Here is a 21470-nt window from a genome sequence, read left to right on the forward strand (position 1 = left end):
CCCTGGTGGCATAGTGATTAAGAATCCACCTGCCAATGGAGGGGACACGGGTTCGATCCCTGGTCCAGGAAGATCCTACATACCGTGGAGCAACTAAGCCCGTGCACCACAACCGCTGAGCCTGCGCTCTAGAGCCCGTGAGCCACAACTGCTGAGCGCGCGTGCCACAACTACTGAAGCCCACGCACCTAAAGCCCATGCTCTGCAACAAGAGAAGCCACTGCAATGAGAAGCCCGCGCGCTGCAACAAAGAGTAGCCCCTGCCTGCTGCAACCAGAGAAAGTCCGTGCACAACAACGAAGACCCAACGCAGCCAAAAATCAATAAATAAAATTTTAAAAAATAATAATAGGCAAAAGATAAATATTCTGAGTCTTAAAAAAAAAAGCTATTATGTATTGATATAAGATTACAAAAGTAAGTTTTTGGGCTTCCCTGGTGGCGCAGTGGCTGAGAATCCGCCTGCAGATGCAGGAGACACGGGTTCGTGCCCTGGTCCGGGAAGATCCCACATGCCGTGGAGCAACTAAGCCCGTGAGCCATGGCCAATAGGCCTGCGCGTCCGGAGCCTGTGCTCCGCAATGGGAGAGGCCACAACAGTGAGAGGTCCGCATACCGCAAAAAAAAAAAAAAAAAAGTTGTAGAGTATATACAGTAGGGGAGAATTTATAAATATGTACTTATTTACTTGGATATGCATAATACACATGAAACTGGTAATACTGGTTGCCTTCAGGGAGCAAAGTTTGAATCCTTGGGTGGCTGGGGACAGGGTGAGGAGCTAATTTTTATATAAGCTGTTGTACATATATAGTATGAATATATATATATTTTCTGTATATATCAGACTCATAAATAATAAATATAAAAATACACACAGGGTAACTTGTTTATGAATGACAGTGGAATAATTTTAGTTATCCCTCTAGAAAAATAAGTTAATAACTCCTACTTCACAAAATAAAATTTAACGTGTACTTGAGACCTAAATGCAAAACACATTTTAAAGTACATTTTAAAGTACAGAAGAGAATATATCCTCAGGGCTGAGGAAAACTTCTTAAATATGGAAAACACAAACCATGAAAGTTTAATAAATTTAAAGTAAAAACTTCTGAATAGTAAAAGACATTATAAAGTAAAAAGACAACCTGAAGTGTCACACCAGTTATTTGTGATGCACATGACCAAAAATAAATTGTAGGATCCAGAATATTTAAAGTACTCTCACAAATCAAGAAAAAACACAAGAGAATGGATAAAGGATATAAATATGCACTTCACAAAAGGCCAGTAACATGAAGAAATGCTTATCCTCACTGGTTATTAAGGACGGGCAATTAAACCACACATGACATTTTGTTTTATATCCATTCAGTTGGTAAATACAAAATCTGACAACTGTCAGTAAAGATGTGGAACACAAGCACCCCTGAATATTGCTTTTGGGAGTTTAAATGGGCACAATCATTTGAAGAGTAATTCTGCATTATCCAGAATAGTTGAAGATCCACGTAGCTTATGACTTAATTCTATTTCTTGATATATACACTAGAGAAACTCTTGTACATGAGCATAAGTAGACATGTATAAGAATATTTATAATAGTGGAAACCCGAAAAAACCCTGAACATCCAACAGCAGGAGAATGACTCCATGGCGTTATATAGTATCCACATGATGGACCACTCTAAGCGTAGAGCTATATGAAGCTAATCACTAAAAACAATGCAGGTCAGAAAAAACAAACTATCAAATGATATCATTTTATATAAAATTCAAAAGCATTCTGTAAAACTGTACTATTCTGGCAATCAAACTTTTTTGGCAACATACATTATTATAAAAGGCATACAGGGGATTTCCCTCGTGGCACAGTGGCCTGCCAATGCAGAGGACACAGGTTCGAGCCCTGGTCTGGGAAGATCCCACATGCCGCGGAGCAACTAAGCCCGTGCGCCACAACTACTGAGCCTGTGCTCTAGAGCCCGCAAGCCACAACTACTGAGCCCGCATGCCACAACTACTGAAGCCCGCATGCCTAGAGACCGTGGTCCACAACAAGAGAAGCTACCACAATGAGAAGCCTGTGCACCACAATGAAGAGCAGCCCCTGCTCGCCGCAACTAGAGAAAGCCCGCACGCAGCAACGAAGACCCAATGCAACCAAAAATAAATAAAAATTTTTTTAAAGGCATATGGAATGATAAACATAAAAATCAGAATAATTATTATCTTTGGGAGGAAGAAAGAGGATTGGTAATCAGGGAAAGGTAGAGAAGGCTCAAACTCTCATTAATGTTTTATTTAATTAGACAAGATCTGAAGCAAATAAGGCAAAATGGCAAATATGACCAAAGGGGGTGTTGGGTACATGAGTAGTCATGTTATGCTCTATACTTTAATGTACACTAGAATTATATCATAATTGAAAATTAGAAAGAAAGATCAGAAGGAAAATTCCCAAATGATAACTATTATCTCCTAGTGGTAGGTTTATAATTTTATTCTTTTCACCTATGTATACTGTCTAAATCTTCTATAGTAAATGGGTATGGCTTTTATAATGGAAAAAAAAAATCAATGAAAGTTATATATTTTAAAACTCACTTGGGGACTTCCCTGGTGGCACACTGGTTAAGAATCCACCTGCCAATGCAGGGGACACGGGTTCAATCCCTGTTCCAGGAAGATCGCACATGCCGCAGAACAACTAAGCCTGTGCGCCACAACTACTGAGCCCGCACAACACAACTACTGAAGCCTTCGCGCCTAGAGCCCGTGCTCCACAATGAGAGAAGCCACTGCAGTGAGAAGCCCGTGCACCGGGCTTCAACAACAAAGTCCCAATGTAGCAGCAACAAAGACCCAATGTAGCCAAAAATAAAATAAATTAATTAAAAAAAATAAAATACTGTTAAAAAAAAACCTCACTTGATAAATCCAAGTCTGCTCACTGGCCACTAGAATCCATTTCCTTTTCATAATAAACATACTCACCCCTCTCCAAGTTCCAAGTTTTGGCTGTGTACAAGACTGCCCAGCTAGAAATGGCCATGTAACTTAAGTACTTGCTAATGGAAAATGAAAAGAAATAGGGGTTTTCTCTTTAAAACTAGTCATGAACCCCTCCCCCGACCCTAGCTGAATCAGGAATGTAATCCCAGCAAGCCTGAGTCTAACCATGCACACAGAAACAATATCCCCCAGGATGGTGGAGCCAGTAACATTTTAAGAATCTGGGGCTCTCAATCACTTCATCAAGTACTGCAGCCCACCTGCCCTGCAACACTCGCCTCCTTTGGCCTGTATGAGACAACAACTATCCTATCTGAACTACTTTATTTTTGAGTCTCTGTTGTCCCAGATTAGCCAGTATTCTAATTAATTATGGCAGGAAAGACCACTTAAGGGTTGTATTTTCCATTTCTTCTACTGAAACTACCATTTAAGAACAAAGAACTATCCATCTTTCTTTAGAAAGGCAATCTAAATGACACTAAAAATCAGTGGCTGAATCTCTACCAATTCATCTAGAAATTCAACACAGTATTGTAATGTAAATCCCAAGATTTTTCATGAAATATCAATATGACACCCTAATGATTAAATTCATATGGAAGAAAGGTGCAAAAATAGCCAAGAAAAAGTATCAAAAGAACAGAGGAGATTCGCCTTTGTATCAAAATATATTTTAAACCTACAGGTATTCAAAGTGTAGTATTAGCACATACATGGTCAAACAGATAAATGGAACAAAGTTCACAGACAAACTCATATATATATATGGAAATAAGCAAAAGCCATAAAGAAAAAAACTGAATAAAACTGACAACACAGTTTATAACTTCTATGACCAAACAGACATATACACACACCAAAAACACCATAAACAAAATTAACAGACTAGCAATAAACTGGGAGAAAATACTTATATATAATGTATGATTAGTATACGAACTATTTTTTTAAATGCTAATAAATCAATATAAAATTACCCAGCTGAAAATAGGTAAAGGACATAAACAGGCAATTTATAGAAGAAATACATATAACAATAAAAATGGATGCTTAATCTTACTGGTTATCAGAGAAACACACAAAATGAAATTCCATTTTTCACCCATCAGATTAACCAAAACTTAAGTCTGATAATATCAAGTGTTAAAAGAGAAAAAAACAGTATTCTCAGACGCTGCCCACCATAGTGCATTAGAGGGAAAATTAGTTCAGCTACTTTGGAGGACAATTAAAATTTAAAATGCACAGAACTGGACTTCCCTGGCAGTCCAGTAGTTAAAACTCTGTGCTTTCAATACAGGGGGCGCAGGTTCAATTGGGGAACTAAGATCCTTCATGCCACGCAATGCGGTGAAAAAAAAAAAAAAAAAAAAAAAAAAGCACAGAACTTATCCAGCAATTCCACTATTCCACTACTTGGTATTACTCTTGAAAAAGTCATGCACATATGCAGAGACATATAAAAGAGTGTTCACTGGAACACCATTTATAAGAAAAAAATCAGAAGCAACCAAAAACACTCACTAACAAAAAACAGCCAAAGAGCCACTCCACAGAAGAACATAGAGCAGATTGAAAGAACACAGTAGACCCATACCTACTAACAGGAAATGTTCTCCAAAACGCAACCTGAAATTTTAAGTAGCAAAATGTAGACCTTTTGAAAAACATGTTTATATTTCTGCATTTTGCCATGCCCCCCCCAAAGTTATGTTATCTTCAAGCTGGATATATTTAAATGAATGATCTTAGAAAAGGGTAAAAATTGTTATAATTGTACAGATATGCCATAAAGAAAGGTTAAAAAAAATCGGCACTTGTAATCAAATTTGTACTTGCTCTTTTCAGAGATAGACTTGCAAATCACCAGTTCACCGTAGGGTTGAACTAAGCAACCACACACAAGCTTTCAACACAGATGAGTTAACTGCTCAGTTTACACGTTTACCCCATGTTTGGACTGCACTTCCAAATCCAAATGCCAATGTCAGTTCTGAAAAAGTCAGCCACTTAGTTTTCTGTACTAAATTAAGTACCCTAATCAATTTGCAACTTACAAGTGACATGTCAACTAATAAAAATAGAGCTAGTGCTTACATCTCTAATTACAAAACAAATCAAGCAATATAATAAGCAACTGAAAAAATGTAATAAACTCAAAATAAGGGTGTTGAAAGGACAATAATCAACTTGGTCTTAAAAAACTTTCATTAAGAAAGTTGAGGAACCCTACGCAAATGTATGGAGATAAAAGTCCAATATTGATTCATACACATTTTGAAAAGTTAGTGAATGGAAATGAAATTAGGATTTGTGCTACCCCAAGAATACATGCATACATTTTTAGGTTGCTGACAGAAGTGCTCAACTGAGAAGAAGCTGGGGACACAAACAAAGATGGCTTTGGCTATAGACTACTGCACTCTAAGTCCCAAGGAATTATTAGCAATCATTTGCTATTTTGAACTAATTGTTTCTTCTCTTCCATAAAACAGATGGTCAAGACTCGGTAGCATGGTTTCTAAGATGTGCTCACACATCAACAACTCTCCTTAACTGTTCCATGATCTGCCTTCATGGTAGCAACAAACTACACAGAAAGGAGAAAAAAAAAAAAAAAAGATGGTAACATCATCTAGCCTCTCCAAATTTCCAAAGGGGGAAAAAAATTAATGTCCAAGTGACCGTGCATTTCAGTGGGGTCATTTTTAGAATAGTTTGTGGCATTCCACATCACACTGACTGGGGCATGCCTCTCATTGCTGCTTCCCAGGCGCCACACCTCAGGAGATATTTTAAAGTAGCATATTCCATCTTCAAGGAACATGGTACACAAATGGTTTGGAAGGGGAAATACTTTTATAATGTCACTGTCAATAAGAAAAGTCAGCGCTTTCCCTTCCATCAAGAAGTCTGAAAAACTGTTAACCTATTTTAACAAACTAGGGTAATTCACAGCAGAAACGAAATAATTAGCCAGAAATAGTTTGTTGTTGTTTAACTTTCTAAAACAGAAAAGATCATTTAAAACATTTCTTGTCCTACCCAAATGATGAAATACAGAACTAATGCTTCAAAGAGTAACTATATTAATGAAACATCAACAAGATACAGATAAACATTTTAATTGATTAAATATATTATTTTCAAGATCTTTTTGAAATCGCACTTGTAATATACTAATCAACAGCCAAAGGCAATAAAAAAGTTTAAAACCAAAAATGTTCTGACATGAACATGTGACAGGAATTGCCGCTATGTCAAGTAACATACACTGCTCCCAAGAACAATATTTTTGGAGGATAATTCATCTTAACATGTGCAAGGAAAAATCTGTAATCAAAGGCTGGAAGAAATATATATTAGTGCCTGCTTTTTAAAAGTTTATTTTACATTTTAAATACAGTGTTTTCTCATTTAAAAAAAAGCCAGGAAATGCCTAACCCCAAGGTTTCTATACCATGTCCACATGAGGGCTGACGGGCAGCGTGACAAACCTTCTGGTGTAACAGTACGGACATCCATAAGCCGGGACTACTGAAATCAAAATTTAAAAACACACATTAAGCATTGCTTAGGAGAAAATAATCCAGTTTCTGAACAACCAAAAGAGAACAGAGTTAGATATGTACAAAACCAGGTATTGAAAAATAGAAAGAAATGCAGCACACAAAAAACAAACAGCCCCATATGTAGTGAATTGTATACACTGCAGCTAATCAATGGAAACCCTCCTACAAGTGATTTGTGATTTGAAATTTTAAAAATCTAAGTATCTCAGTAACAACATACAATAACAGCATCATGTGTATATTGCCATCTTTGTGATTTTTCTATCAATACCACCCTCCCTTCTGAAAACAAGAATCTCCAGACGAGTCAATCACTTATACAAATTTGAGGCAATTAATCCATATTTGTTTTCAGTAAAGAAAACAAAGATGTACCTCTTTCCATCAATGAAGACATAATACATATTAAAGCTATAAAAAAATTTAAGTACAGGCATTCGCATTTCCAACTCTTTCTCATAATTCCCAACTGGAATCATGTAGGGTGTATGCCTAAGTAGTATCAAATCAAAAGAAAATGGACTATCTCTGGCAGTGATTTCCATATTAGTGCAATGTTATTCCCCATACACTGAGTTATAGTTAAATGATTTTATATATTTTAATTCAGTAGGTGTCATTTTAAGTTTACAAAATCCCTAACTATATGCTTGTGTAGAAAACAGTTTCAATTTGAGATGCTCTATAAAGCCAAATCAAGGCAAAAATGAATTAATTTTGCATTGCTACTGGTAGTTATGAATACCAGATGAAGAGAAAAGGGCCACGAGTTTGCGGAGGCTTGCTAAGATGGATGTTTGAAGTGTTCTATGTATCTTGATACTTCAATTATCAATCAGGTTTGAACATTCTATATTAAGATTATTCAGAAAATAATTATCTGTAATATAACTCCGAACTAAACAGATGCACCCAAAGCAAAAACAATCTGGGTCACTCAGAACAAGATCAAGTTGACGCAATTTCTTTTTCTATTATAATCCGTGAGGTCTTAAGTTTTTAAGTTTTATAAATGGTGACCTTCGATCAAAGTCGGATGTACCTCAGGTAGACTATTAACACAGGATTTCAACTCAGAGGGCACTGTTAAGGAACTAAGTGCTCTCATAAAACACAGATAGAGCAGGCAGCAATGCACTAACCATCAGCCAGGTGGGGTCAATGTTGAGCTGTTTTATTTCGGAGACTTTAAAAATTTAACATGTAGCTCATGTAACGTTAGCATCCACTTGTGACTCTGCTGGTCAGCACCAAAGGGCTGGATGAGTCTGAGGAGTCCCTTTAACCCCAAAGTACTAATGCTCAAGAGTTTCAAGGAAATCCTGATTCCTAAGAAGAGTCACAAACCATCAGACCGAAATCAATAGGGTAAACACAGACTGCAATGCTCCACAAAAGTCAAAAGGTGTTTCCAAATTAAATGCCATCTTCTGTGCAACCCTAGACTCCAGACTCTGTAACATCTTTATCTAGTATAATAGACTCTGTAGTAGACCGATTTTGACCTCCACAAAGAGTAGGAGTTGTCAAACTTGAGGAGGTAGACTCCTCTCCCTGGATATTGGTGGCTGCCAGCATACACCTCTTCATGACAGTCCCGTCGGTACACAGGCACAATCTCGTCCAGTAGAGGCTTGTTGGCATTCTTTTTGGCTTTCTCTTCAGAACTGATGTTTTCTGTGAGAAAGCACGGAGACACGTCAGTGTGAACAGATCCAGGAAAACCACATTTACCTCCGGCATCTTAAACTCCATCCTTTCATTGAGAAATTGCTCATTAGGAGTTCTCTCAATCCATTCTACAACTTTGTGCAGGCAAACACGTGTTGATTCCTTCTATACCTGAGCAGCTGCTATCTACCAAGCACTGTCGGGGCCCTGAGAGCCCAGTGGCAAACACCTGGTGGCAGCAGCAGTCAGCATCCTCTCTCCCTCTCTGTACTCACAGACCATTGCTCCTATTTCTGAGCCCCACTTTTTCCCTTCCACATCCACTCAATTCCTAATTCCTCCCAACAGGTGGAATCTCACTGATCTGAGTGAGACCAGGGAAAATGTTACTCTGATCCTCCTCTTCTCAACAACATGAAAGTCCTCTCTTGTTTTAGGAAGGTGGGAGGGGAGCTTATGAGGACTATTATTTTCTATTTATCTGAAATATAAAGAGTAAAATGAGAAAGCCACACTAGAGAGGGAGACATTCACAGACACTCTGAAAATTCAATTATTTTCACTAGGCCTGTGAAACCCAGGGATGATCTCGCTGGCAAAAAATAAGCTTCGATTCTAGGTTTGCCCCAGTTAATAGTTTTCTGAACTGTAATGATATGAGGTTAGGGAAAAAAAAAAACCTATAGAAACCTATAGGAGGGCTTCCCTGGTGGGCACAGTGGTTGAGAATCTGCCTGCTAATACAGGGGACACGGATTCGAGCCCTGGTCTGGGAGGATCCCACATGCGGCGGAGCAACTAGGCCCGTGAGCCACAACTACTGAGCCTGTGCATCTGGAGCCTGTGCTGTGCAACAAGAGAGGCTGCGACAGTGAGAGGCCCACGTACCGTGATGAAGAGTGGCCCCCGCTTGCCACAACTAGAGAAAGCCCTCGCACAGAAACAAAGACCCAACACAGCAAAAATAAATAAATAACTTAATAAACTCCAACACCCAACATCTTAAAAAAAAAAAGAAAATAAACCTATAGGAATGAGAACTATGAACCAGTTTAAAAGTCTCAGTTTAACATATTAAATATAAACAGCCTCAAGGAAAATAGATCAAGGGAATACTCAGCAGAGATTTTAAAAGACTTTCAGGTTTACAACATGGCAGAATGAATTACAGAGACATGAGTCAATTATGTGACGACTGTCAATGGGCCACTATTAGGAATTTAAACCAGGAAGGTCTAAGAAACTCTCACAGTCTAGAGGAGCTTAAGGAGACGTGATAGCTGTAATGTGGCATCCTGGATGGGATCCTGGAACATTAGGAAAAATTAAGGAAATCTGAATAAATATGGACTTCAGTTAATAATGTATCAATATTGGTCCATGAGCTATGATGAACATACCACAGTACAATGCAAGATGTTAATAATAGGGGAAACTGGGTTGTCGGGTATACAGGAACTCTTTGTATTATCTTTCCAATGCTTCTGTAAATCTGAACCTATTCTAAAATGAAACGTTTATTTTAAAAAAGTAGATGACACTCTTATAAACGGGCCCAAATCAGATTTGCTTTATCACAGCAATACTACTTGAAAATTAAATGTCCTCCATTTGCAAATGAGAAATACAAGCCATTCAAATTATATACTATTGCCCATAAGAATATCCATGAAACAGATTATCAGGCCCCACTAATTCAAGATCCAAATTTTGTTCAAAATCTATAAAACTAAAGGTTACTAGGATAGATGAACAATGCATCTTTCATCAATCTAAGCAAAGATTTGAGACCTGGAAACAATCAAGTTTTACAGCAGAAAGATGGATTACCATTATGTTTTCTTCAGAGAAAACGAACTCCTCTATCTTTCAATCTTTCAAGACTTAATGGAGAAAAACTAAAGCAACAAACAAAAAAACTGGACTCCTCTTCCATCTTAAACCAAGCTAAAAGGACTCCCCATAAAATAAAATACACAATTTGGATAAGACATGGTGGCACAGTAGCCTCCATAAGGAGGCATATGGCTAAAAGCCACTTGTGAGATAAATCTTCAAAAAGGAGACAGGCTCACTCTGAGGAAAGAATTCTAGGGAGCAATAAATCCTCAGTGTTGCATTTTTTTGTTTTGTTTTATTTGGCCATACCACACAGTTTGCAGGATCTCAGTTCCCTGACCAGGGACTGAACCCGGGCCATGGCAGTGAAAGCCTGGAATCCTAACCACTAGGCCACCAGGGAACTCCCCTCACTGTCATTACTGTTAATGTAGAGGTTTTTTTTTTTTTTTTTTTTGCGGTACGCAGGCCTCTCACTGTTGTGGCCTCTTCCGTTGCGGAGCACAGGCTCTGGACCAGCAGGCTCAGCGGCCATGGCTCACGGGCCCAGCCGCGGATGGGATCTTCCCGGACCAGGGCATGAACCCGTGTCCCCTGCGTCAGCAGGCGGACTCCCAACCACTGCGCCACCAGGGAAGCCCGAATGTAGAGGTTTTAATGGGTTAGTTTTAGTTGCAAATCACTTTATGATTACGAACAGCACAAGGATAGGTAATGCCATTTTCCATTTGAGGGCTATCATACATTAGAGCAAAGGTCAAGGATGTCTTACCTCTAGTCAGGCATTGGACCCCAGCCATATTTACCAGTGCTCTTCCTAACAGCAATAACCCCAAATGATAATCAGCTGAGGGCTCAGACTAGGAAGTAATCTCCTTTAAAAGCTACCTAGCTTACAAGCCAGGAGAAATATATTACCTCAGCCCATTTCTTAACAGAGAATTCTCTCTTACTATTCACAAAGTATAGTAATTTGCACATGCAACAAAAACTTCCCTTCCCTTGACAGGTATACACTAATATGTATAAAATAGATAATAAGAGCCTGCTGTATAAAAAATAAATAAAATTAAATTTAAAAAGAAAAAAAAACAAACTTCCCTTCCCAAATATTTGCAAACCATCTGATTTTTTTTTTTTTTTTTTTTTTTGGTAGTACGCAGGTCTCTCACTGCGGTGGCCTCTCCCACTGCGGAGCACAGGCTCCGGATGCGCAGGCTCAGCGGCCATGGCTCACGGGCCCAGCCACTCCGTGGCATGCGGTATCCTCCAGGACCAGGGCACGAACCCGTGTCCCCTGCATCAGCAGCGGGACTCTCAACCACTGTGCCACCAGGGAGGCCCAAACCATCTGATTTTAATGAGTTCCCATGTGCATCAGAAAGGCTAGTAAATGGCTTAGTTACTGGTCCTGATGTTGCTGAGGGGCACTTAACACAATGGTAGTGGCACCTGCCCTGCAATCTCAGGTCTCTCTCTTACCTCTTCTTTTTTTTCCCCATTCTTACATTTTTTTTCTTTCTGGTTCTGTTAGTAGTATTTATGGGCAATGCTTTACCTTGCTGGTGGTACTTAGAAATAAAGATTTGCTGAAAACAAAATGCCATGTAAGACAAAGTAGCTCCTAAATGACACTGGTCCACGTGTGTGTGTTGCCGTACATGACCCTAAAGGGCCTAGACTGTCTTGATGATGTAACTGAACTTGTATATCAAAAGCTGATTGAACTTTTAGCCTCCCTCCATGCACCTTCCAACAACTACCTCTTTAAACGTATCCCAATGGAGTCTCTGTGATTACCAACACTCTTCAAGAATAAGCAGTTTGTTTACAATTCACCTGAAAGGTTAGTTAGGGCCAAGAATTGAAGGTGCTTTTCCATTCTCCCAGTCAGGGCACTCTTTCCATATTACTCTCAGTCAAGTCAACAAATACTTAAGTGCTTACTAGGTGCGTACAAAAGCCCTGCGTTCTAACTTTTCTGGATAGTAACAAAACTGAAGAGACCATCTTCTCAATTAGTAAGCAACACATTTTACAACCTACTTCCTAGACCAAGATAGTTTAGACAGTCATTGGAAACACTCTATTTTGTCTAGTTAGAGAAAATAAATCTTAGAATAATAACCTAAAAAGCTGATATCAGAAATATGAATTTAATAAATTCCAGAGTTGGCAGAATTTCTTGCTTGCTCTTTTGAAATTTTTCAAAATGGCCTTGCACATTTGGCTTTTCAACACACAAGGCTGGAAGTAAACCAGCATTCAGGGCTTCCCTGGTGGTGCAGTGGTTAAGAATCTGCCTGCCAATGCAGGGGACACAGGTTCGACCCCTGGTCTGGGAAGATCCCACATGCCGCGGAGCAACTAAGCCCGTGAGCCACAACTACTGAGCCTGCGCGTCTAGAGCCTGTGCTCCACAACAGGAGAGGCCATGACTGTAAGAGGCCCACGCACCGCGATGAAGAGTGGCCCCCGCTCGCCGCAACTGGAGAAAGCTCTTGCACAGAAATGAAGACCCAACACAGCCAAAAATAAATATAAATTAATTAATTAATTAAAAATTAAAAAAAAAAAACAGCATTCAGAAAGCGGTAAAATAAACTGTCCAACAGACCTTCCTGGTGTTAAAAAAAATTCACGTTCAAGCCCCAGTCCCTTAAGAGGCTAGCTTCTCTCACAATCTTTTCAGCCCAAGGTCCCACTAACGAAGCGACTGATTCCCGTCCAGGAAGTGTTAATTAGGAAGCATATGGCTGGCTGACATCTGAACTGCTACCATTTTTGCTGACACACAACCCAGATACTGAATATGGACCAATGGCTCTACCTTCTTCCTCCTCGTCGTCATCACTGGACTCACTGACATGCACGCTGACAGCAGTGTTTGGAGAGTCTGTCCATTCAAAATACACCCCAAACCCAATGTCATAATTGTCTGTAGCAAATTCCCAAAAGAGATATGATCCTTCTTCATGGGTGGGTACTCGAACAGTGACTACTTCTCCTCGGCCCACTGTAATCACAGAATCCGCATCCTGCCGAATCTTCTCTTTAAAGTCTTTGATCTGGGGTCGTGTCCACATGGATGGAGCTGCTATTACTGGAAGAGATTCTAAAGGCAACAGGAATTACAAAGGCTAAAGAGGATGAGCCTTCACCAGTAGGCGGCAACATTTGCATAGGACGACCTGCTCAGCCACATGAAGGCACCAAGTACAATCTGGTCTACCTTAGATTGAGGACTTTAAAAGCTTCCCCATGGAAGTCTCCCCCCAAATTACTACATTTAACAACGCCACAGGTATTTAGAGGTCATCATACCACTTTAAGTAACAAATGCAATCCACAGTCTTAAGAAGGATTTTTTTCCAACACTAATTGCATATGGGCATTGAAGAATGACCTTGGAAACTTCCTAGCTGGAGATAGGGAAACATTCTAACAAAGAAGAGAGATCTGGACTTGAAATAAATTCATTTTTGGATGTGAACAAAGAAAGCTGGGCTTTGACTTCAGTCTCTCTGTCAGAAAAAAGTCTTGACCTCAGAGTAAACCAAAGTTCTAGGAAAGGGGCTATTCTAAAAGAACTCAAAAGAAAGAGAAAAACTTGGATAGGAATAGAACCACTAGCGACTGAGTAAAAATGGGTAAAGTATCGTTACTGAGCAGTATCTATGTGTACTCAACAGGTTTTCCAGAGTTATTCACAGAGCCTTTGACAAAAGATTCATTTGAAAATACTGGTAAACTCTTAATAGGAAAAAAAAGGGGGGGCTATGTGAACCAAGGTATTTCAAGGTCTTTTCTGAAACTATTTTCTGTTACTTGTTCTAAAAAGAACAAGGAAGAACTCTGAAATCAACTTTCTTATGAACCACACCACCATCTCTGATCACTGTCACTGAAATGTTCTCTTCTTCCTTTTTACTTACTGAACTCTTGCTTCAGATCTCTCAGCTCAAGTGTCCTTTCCCCCAGGAAAACCTCTGGTGACCTCTCTAACTAGGTCATATCCCCCATATTATGTGCTCTCACATCATAATAGACCTTTCTCTCCAGCACAGTACCTACCATAGCCACAATTTTTATTCTATGTGTGTTATTTTGCTTCACTACTGTGGCCCAACACTCAGAAAATCTTCAACCAATTGCTGAATGAATGAATGAGCTGCCCATGAAAAGGTAAGCAGCCCTCTGAAAACCTAAATTCTTATTGGTAACATGGTACTTTTGTCTCAAAAATATATTGTAAATATATGGTAGCCAATCTACAAGATGGCCCCCAGTGATCCTCTCCTGTGGGTATTCATGTACTTGTAAGGTTACCACCCCAAATGCATCAGGACCAACAGAATATGGCAGAAGTGCGGATGTATTACTTCCAAAGCTAGGGCATAAAAGACACTTGACGCTTTTGCCTTGTTTTCCTTTGTATCATGTGCTCTGGGGGAAGCCAGCCACTGTGTTGAGATCACTCAAGCAGCCATTTGGTGAGGCTTCACAGGGCAAGGAATTGAGGCCCTCCTGCCAAGGGCCAGCACGAATTTGCCAGTCATGGGAGGGAACCACTTTGGAAGCAGAGCCTCTAGCCCCAGTCAAGCCTTCACATGACTGCAGTCCCAGCCGACATCTTGACTACGACCTCACGAGAGACCAGAGCCACCACCACTGAGCTAAGCAGCTCTCAAATTTCTGACCCACAGAAACTGTGAGAGATAATAAATGTTTATTATTTTAAGCTGCTAATAAATTCAGGTACAGTGTGTCACACAGCAATAGATAACCAATATATACAACAAGACAACCCAAACTGTCCAAAGGACATCTGATTTGCTCTTCTAAACTATTCAAAGAGTCACCAGAAGCACCAGATTCAGACTGAAGAGTGAAAAAATATTCAACTCTCACAAATATGTAATTGCTCTCAAAAGCTAATTAACCTGACTTCCTGACTTTTGCTTTTCATGAAGTCTGAATTACAGCATATGGATGGAAGAGCACATATGCCAAACCATACCTTTTGGTCCATTCTCCAGGGCTTCCTCTGCGGCTTCTGGTTCAAGCTCTTTTTCAGAGTTGTCAGTGTGGGTTTTGGCCTGTCCATTCACTGACATCATATCACTTGGCGTAGTCGTATTCATTTTTGATGATGTAGGCAAAGAAGCCCCAGCTGCTGCTACTTCCTGTTGTTTCTGTAATGCTGCCTATAAGTCAAGAAAAAGTGAAGATACACTGACCAGGAAGGCTAATAAACCAGACATCTACCCTGAAATGTATTCTGACCCTATGTTTTTGCCCCATCAAGTAGCTCCAAGATATTACTAATAAACTCTATCAGTTTTTAGCCTATCTAAATGAATATTAGTATCATAATATTAAACTGATAGCTAAAAATGTCAAAATATTAATGTGGACAAAAAAACTGTAACTGAGGATCACATTTTTGTGACCTGAGGATCACTAGAAAAACTAAACAGGAAAAATTAAAGTAGGTAGAAATAATCAATCCAAAATAAAATTATTATAGGTAAAAACTGAACACAGTAACATCTGTTCTTAAAATTGATAAAAGAAAATCTTGATAAAATTCAAATACATAAAATTGGATTCAGAAAAATTAAACTTGGTAGAAATAAATGGTCACAGAAGAAAATTAATAAAGGCAGAAGCTATAACTGGTGAAACCTGATAAGGGCCCCCAAAGTAACCAACAAATCAAATATGGACAAAAATAATCAATAAATTAAATCTTCACTCTAAACTATATACAGAAAAATTCTTATCACGATTTAACTAAAAACTGTTAATCATGTAAAAAATATTGACCTAAAAATTAAATAGGCTTATAAAATGGAGTTTGAGGTCAAAATACTTTCTTAATGAAAATTCATCACTGTTTACATAATTATGATTAAAATGTATATTCATAAACATGAAATCAAAATGTCCTCAGAGTCAAAATGGAGAATAAAAACATCTTAAATCTAAAGGACAACTACTTTAGGACATTCCTCTCCTATCAAGATGAATAAATATTAATACTACTAGAAATACCTAAGTATTACTTGAGTAACTTTTGGGGGAACTGTGAATTATAATGTACATATAGAAAAGTATACAAATCATAAATGTACAGCTTGATCAATTTTCATTAGCCAAACATACACATGTAACCAACGCCCAGACCAAGACATTACCTGTGGGACTTCCCTGGTGGCGCAGTGGTTAAGAATCCGCCTGCCAACGCAGGGGACATGGGTTCGATCCCTGGTCCAGGAAGATCTCACATGCCGCGGAGCAACTAAGCCCTCAAACCACAACTATTGAGCCTGCCTGCTGCAACTACTGAAGCCTGCGCACCTAGAGCCCATGCTCTGCAACAAGAGAAGCCACTGCAATGAGAAGCCCACGCACCACAAAGAAGAGTAGCCCCCGCTCGCTGCAACTAGAGAAAGCCTGTGCGCAGCAACAAAGACCAAACTCAGCCAAAAAATAAATTAAAAAAATTTTTAAAAAGATATTATCTGCATGTCAGAACCCTTCCTGGTATCCCTTTCCAGGAAGTCCCCCAAGGGTAACAAGTATTCTAACTTGTAATATTAAAGATTTGGCTTTGCCTATTTTTGAACTTTACATACATGAAATTGTATAATATATGCTCTTTTTTGTGTCTGGCTTCTTTTACTCAACATTTGTTTGTGAGGTTCATCTATTAAGTCACAAGTAATTATAACTGTATTTTGTTTGTTTGCATTGCGACAGCATATGCCACTGTGAAAATACAAAATTTATTTATCCAATCTACTGTTGAGTGTTGGGGCATTTCAGTAACTTTTTAAACTAAAACACTGAGTTATAATAAGTAAGCATACATTTACAACAGTTAAAAAAAAAAGAAAACATAGGAAAAAAGCCTTTATAATATAATTTCATGGTTTAGGGATAATGATATATTTTGGCATATCTGTATATACATTTCATTTAACATATCATTTACAAACCAGTTACTTAAACAGCAACGCCTCTCTCTGCCGTTAGTGCAGGTTGGCAAAACACTTAAAGAGTTTAAAATACCTTCTTCCAAGGCCTAAATTCTCAGTAATTTTCACATCAGTTTTCTAAAAGAGTACCAGCTTCAAGAAAAAGGGCATACAACCAAAACAAGTCAGCACACTCAGAACATTCACTGCATGACAGGAAAGCAAAAAAAGCATTTCTGTTGATGATCAATTGGTCAGCTCAAATGGTCCCTCTCCATTTCAATCCTTTCTTGAAACTCTAGCAGAATGAACAACTCTCTACCCCAGGATCCCACTGCCTATGAATATACCTCTATTACCTATAATAGATTGTAATTATGTATTTACATAATCTCTCTTCTATACTCCAGGAAGTATTTAAAAGAACAGAAAGGCACAGGAACAATGTAACAAACACCCATGTAACCACACCCCCAAATTAACAAGTGTTCCCATTTTGTTATTTTGCTCAATATTTATATAAAAATTAATACTTTATGGGACTGAAGTTCCCTTTGCTTCTTCTCCAGTCCCTCTCCTTCTCTCTTTCCAGAGACAACCAATCAATTTGATAAACTTGAGTTTGTTCACTGCAATCTAAACTATGGCTTTCCAATTCTGTTTCAAAGATTTTTGGTTTTCCCCTATATGACTGACTTTGTTATGACTAAGTGATAGCAACCTATAAGCAGGACAGTGTGTAATGAGCTAGCCTATTAAATAATTATCTCAATGCCCATCAAAGAAGCAGGAAACGGGGAGTGATACGCTAAAGTAGAAACAGGCTTTAGAGGACAGAAAAGAAATCCCTCCAAAACACCACCTATTATCTTGTAACTCTAGTTTGACATCCTTTTTTCCTCTTCTCATGGATTATACAAAACCTGCAGTGCCTTTTAGCTGCTCACTAAATGCTAAAGACTCAGGGGAAAACGTATTTTAGATGAGGATATTAATTTTCAAGGAATTTAAAGAGCTTGGCAAAACAACGAAGATTACTTCACCTAACAAGAAATGTTGAGCAACTATAATGCAACACTTCTCTTCCTTTTTTTAAAAAAAAAAACATTTTATTAAATTTACAGAGAAACATAGTTTGTGTTTTTTTTCTTTTTTTTTTTTGGCCATGCTGTGTGGCTGGCGGGATCTTTGTTCCCCCACCAGAGATCGAACCTGGGCCCCTGGCAGTGAAAGTGCCGAGTCCTAACCACTGGACCGCCAGGCAATTCCCTGCAACACTTTACTTCACTCAGGTATTTGGACAGGTAGTAACTGCTTTATAAGTGAAAATTAATTAAATACGTAAACTTAGCTAGGTTAACTTTAAGGAGGCATTTTATGCCTCTGCAAGATGTAAAATAATGAATGTAAAATCAGTTATCTTCCCTATGTACCAAATACTTTCACAGAGTAACTATTTTCTCATTTCATTCCTCTGATAGTCCTGTGAAGTTAACAAGACAAGTACCAGGATTTTATAGCTCATTCTTACTGACTGGGAGAAAAGGCAGAAAAATCAGAGCAATAGGTAACTTGCCTGAGATCAAACAAGATAACGGCGAAGCCAGGACAGAATCCAAGTGGTGTGTGACCTCCAGTCGCATGTCCTTCCCCTAAACCACATATTCCTATGTGGAAGCAAAGCCTGTGGGGGCACTAATCACCCAAGTCCTTATGGTTCCAGGACCACTATTAGAATCTACATCAAACTCACTGGAATAACACTAGGTCCATACAAATCCCAAATACATTTATGACAATATAATAGTGGCCACATCATTTGTTGCTTCGCTATCATACCCTTCCTTTCATAATTGCCAGTGCAATGTTAAAATCTCCCTTAATAAAGGTCCTCTAAAAGTTACGTTATACCTGAGAGGCTAACTAATGCAAAATTCATCAGCAACTGTTAAAAAAGAACTTGCATTCCAATGAAACTAAAAACCCTCTCTATGGCTGAATTCGGGGGTTATCTATCATACCTGTTGCTGTGCAAGCTGGACTTGATACAACTGCTGCATATATTGCTGATAGTGTTGCTCCTGCAACTGGCGGATGAGAATTTGCTGCTGTTCGTAGTTCCCTGGATACTGTTGGGCTGCATACTGCTGGAACTGCACGGCAGTCTGCGAGTTTAAAGCTGCCATTATCTGCTGCCTAAAAACATTAAAAAATATACACTAGTCTGACTACAGGAGATTGATTGTTCATGACAAAATAAAATGTCCTTGTTATTGATTTTTATAATGCATAACTCTTAAAAATGACTAAGGTAGTAATGTATACCAATCAACGTGTGTCCTACGTCCAGAGAAAGATTAAGAAAATAAACTTGGCCCCTAATTTTTCACATAGGTTTTTCAAGGAAAATTTGGGATGAAGAGGGAGAATAATAAGCATATCATCATCACCATCATCATCATCACCATCATCACTGCTAACATTTATTGTGCCCTTACTATGTGCCATGCAGTGTTCAGAGCACTTCCATGTACGAACCCACTTAGTTCTCACAACCACCCTCTGAGGTAGGGTTTCACAAAGCAGGAAATGGAGGAGTTCAGTAACTTGTTACACTGCTAGTAGATGTCAGAGCCAGGATTCAAGTCTAGGCAGTCTGGCTCCAGCCTATACTCTTTTAAGAGGATGGGTTGTCATCTATGGCAGAGATGAGACATTTAACTGTTGGCCATGGTTTCTCTACCTAAATACATGAAAAGGCAGAATAGCTAAAAGATGTCACAGATGGCTCTGGTAAGTATAAAGAAAGCCAGTGAAAATCTGAGTGCCCTTGGCATTTAATGTAAAGCCTGCCTTAAAGAGGAATACTGAAGATAATATCTGGGCACACTTGGTTTAGAGATACTGATTTCTGTAAACTATTACTCTTCTTTTTTTTTTTTTCCAGAGGAACCACATGCGTAACTCAGTCATGTGACCAAACATAAACACCTCAAAGCCATCTGTTAACAGATAATAACAAAGCAGAATCTCACAAACTCCTGAATAGAACATGACACTGGGTCCATCTAGGGTACCCCTCTCCCCTCAAAAAGAGTAGTCTCTCTCCAAGGTAGACTGAGGCCCTGGGTCACTTTGAAGCTTTTCTGAGGAACTACTCAGAAATAATGGGGAGAAAACAATGGACCCACATGTCCTCTGGTTTAATCTATATGCCATGCCACCTCTAGAACCCTAGGCCTTCTTCCCACAGTGTTTTATGGGCGTTAATCCCTTCCTCCTCATTCCCACAGCTCCCTCTGGAAGAACCAGTCCCTTCTGAGACAGCTGCTCTCACAGCCCTTACTGAATAAGAAATGGCTTCAGCTCCCAAGTTCTGTACTAGGAGACTAGGAACAGACACCCAACACAGGCTGAACCAACTAGATCCTTTGGCCTGGGAATTTGTAACTGGGTCTCTCATATGCCAGCCAGTCTCTGTCCGATGCATGAAAACAAAGACCACATAAATCTTGGCTAGGATAGCCTTGCATATGCCAAAGCAGAGTGACAATTTGCAGAGAACAGGAAGAATGAAACAGAGACATAGCTGAGAGAAGCAAAGACAAGAGACTGTGTGGACCCAAAGACAGAGAGCAAGCAAGCAACCCCAGCTCCTATTCTAGTGCCTGGGTTCTGGGAGCAAATCCCAAATCCTTCTAATACATTCTTCACTCACAACCAAATGATGCTTAAGATGAGGCCTTCCTTGGTAACACATCATTGGTACAAATGGCAAGTAGCTAATGCTGGTCGACTTCCCAGTCAAACAAATCAGAGAATTATTCCAAGGCACACAATGGTAAACGGTCAAGCACAACAGTGTGTCAATCCATTGCTCACTGTTAAACACAAGCCACACAACATACGTACTTTTGCTGCTCCAGCCGAAGCCTCTCTTCTTCTATTCGCCTCCTTTCTTCTTCCTCCCGTCTAAGCCTTTCTTCCTCTTCTTGCCTACGTTTCTCTTCCTCCTTTTGCAGACGTTCTCTTTCTTCCTCTTCACGCCGCCTTCGCTCTTCCTCCTCCTTCCTACAAGGTAAAGGACAGAGAGAATGAACCCTAAACAAAAAATCCCGTTTAAAAATAATTTAAGACTATTTCCCAGTGAAGACTGACACAAGCTTTTTAGAGAATCGTGTGATAATTTTATCACAATTTGAAATACCTATACTTCATGAGGAGAAATTTATCATATGGAGTCAATCTCAAAATATACAGATCACAGCAAAAACAATGACTGCTGCACAGCAACAGAAAAAGGAGTCCATCAGTAAGGTACCACTTAAAACATTATGATACCCTAAAACCTCCCTTCTAAGATATGCTCACAGCACCACAAGCT

General features: G+C 39.2%; 1 protein-coding gene and 1 pseudogene across 1 annotated transcript in view; both read right to left on the reverse strand.

Moving 5' to 3' along the window:
• Positions 1–6381: 6381 nt before the first annotated feature.
• Positions 6382–7943, reverse strand: LOC131751100 (uncharacterized; annotated as a pseudogene).
• The window catches only part of ACBD3 (acyl-CoA binding domain containing 3), a 31945-nt gene continuing 18226 nt past the window's right edge, over positions 7752–21470 (reverse strand). Inside the window, exons 4-8 of the mRNA XM_059065753.2 lie at positions 20999–21157; positions 19108–19282; positions 15124–15310; positions 12934–13218; positions 7752–8270 (exon numbers count right to left, since the gene is read on the reverse strand). Of these exons, the coding sequence (XP_058921736.1) occupies positions 8059–8270; positions 12934–13218; positions 15124–15310; positions 19108–19282; positions 20999–21157 (1018 nt within the window). The 3' untranslated portion in view covers positions 7752–8058. The remainder of the gene's footprint in view (positions 8271–12933; positions 13219–15123; positions 15311–19107; positions 19283–20998; positions 21158–21470) is intronic.

This window comes from Kogia breviceps, chromosome 1, assembly GCF_026419965.1.
Source record: "Kogia breviceps isolate mKogBre1 chromosome 1, mKogBre1 haplotype 1, whole genome shotgun sequence".
NCBI classification, from domain to species: Eukaryota; Metazoa; Chordata; class Mammalia; order Artiodactyla; family Physeteridae; genus Kogia; species Kogia breviceps.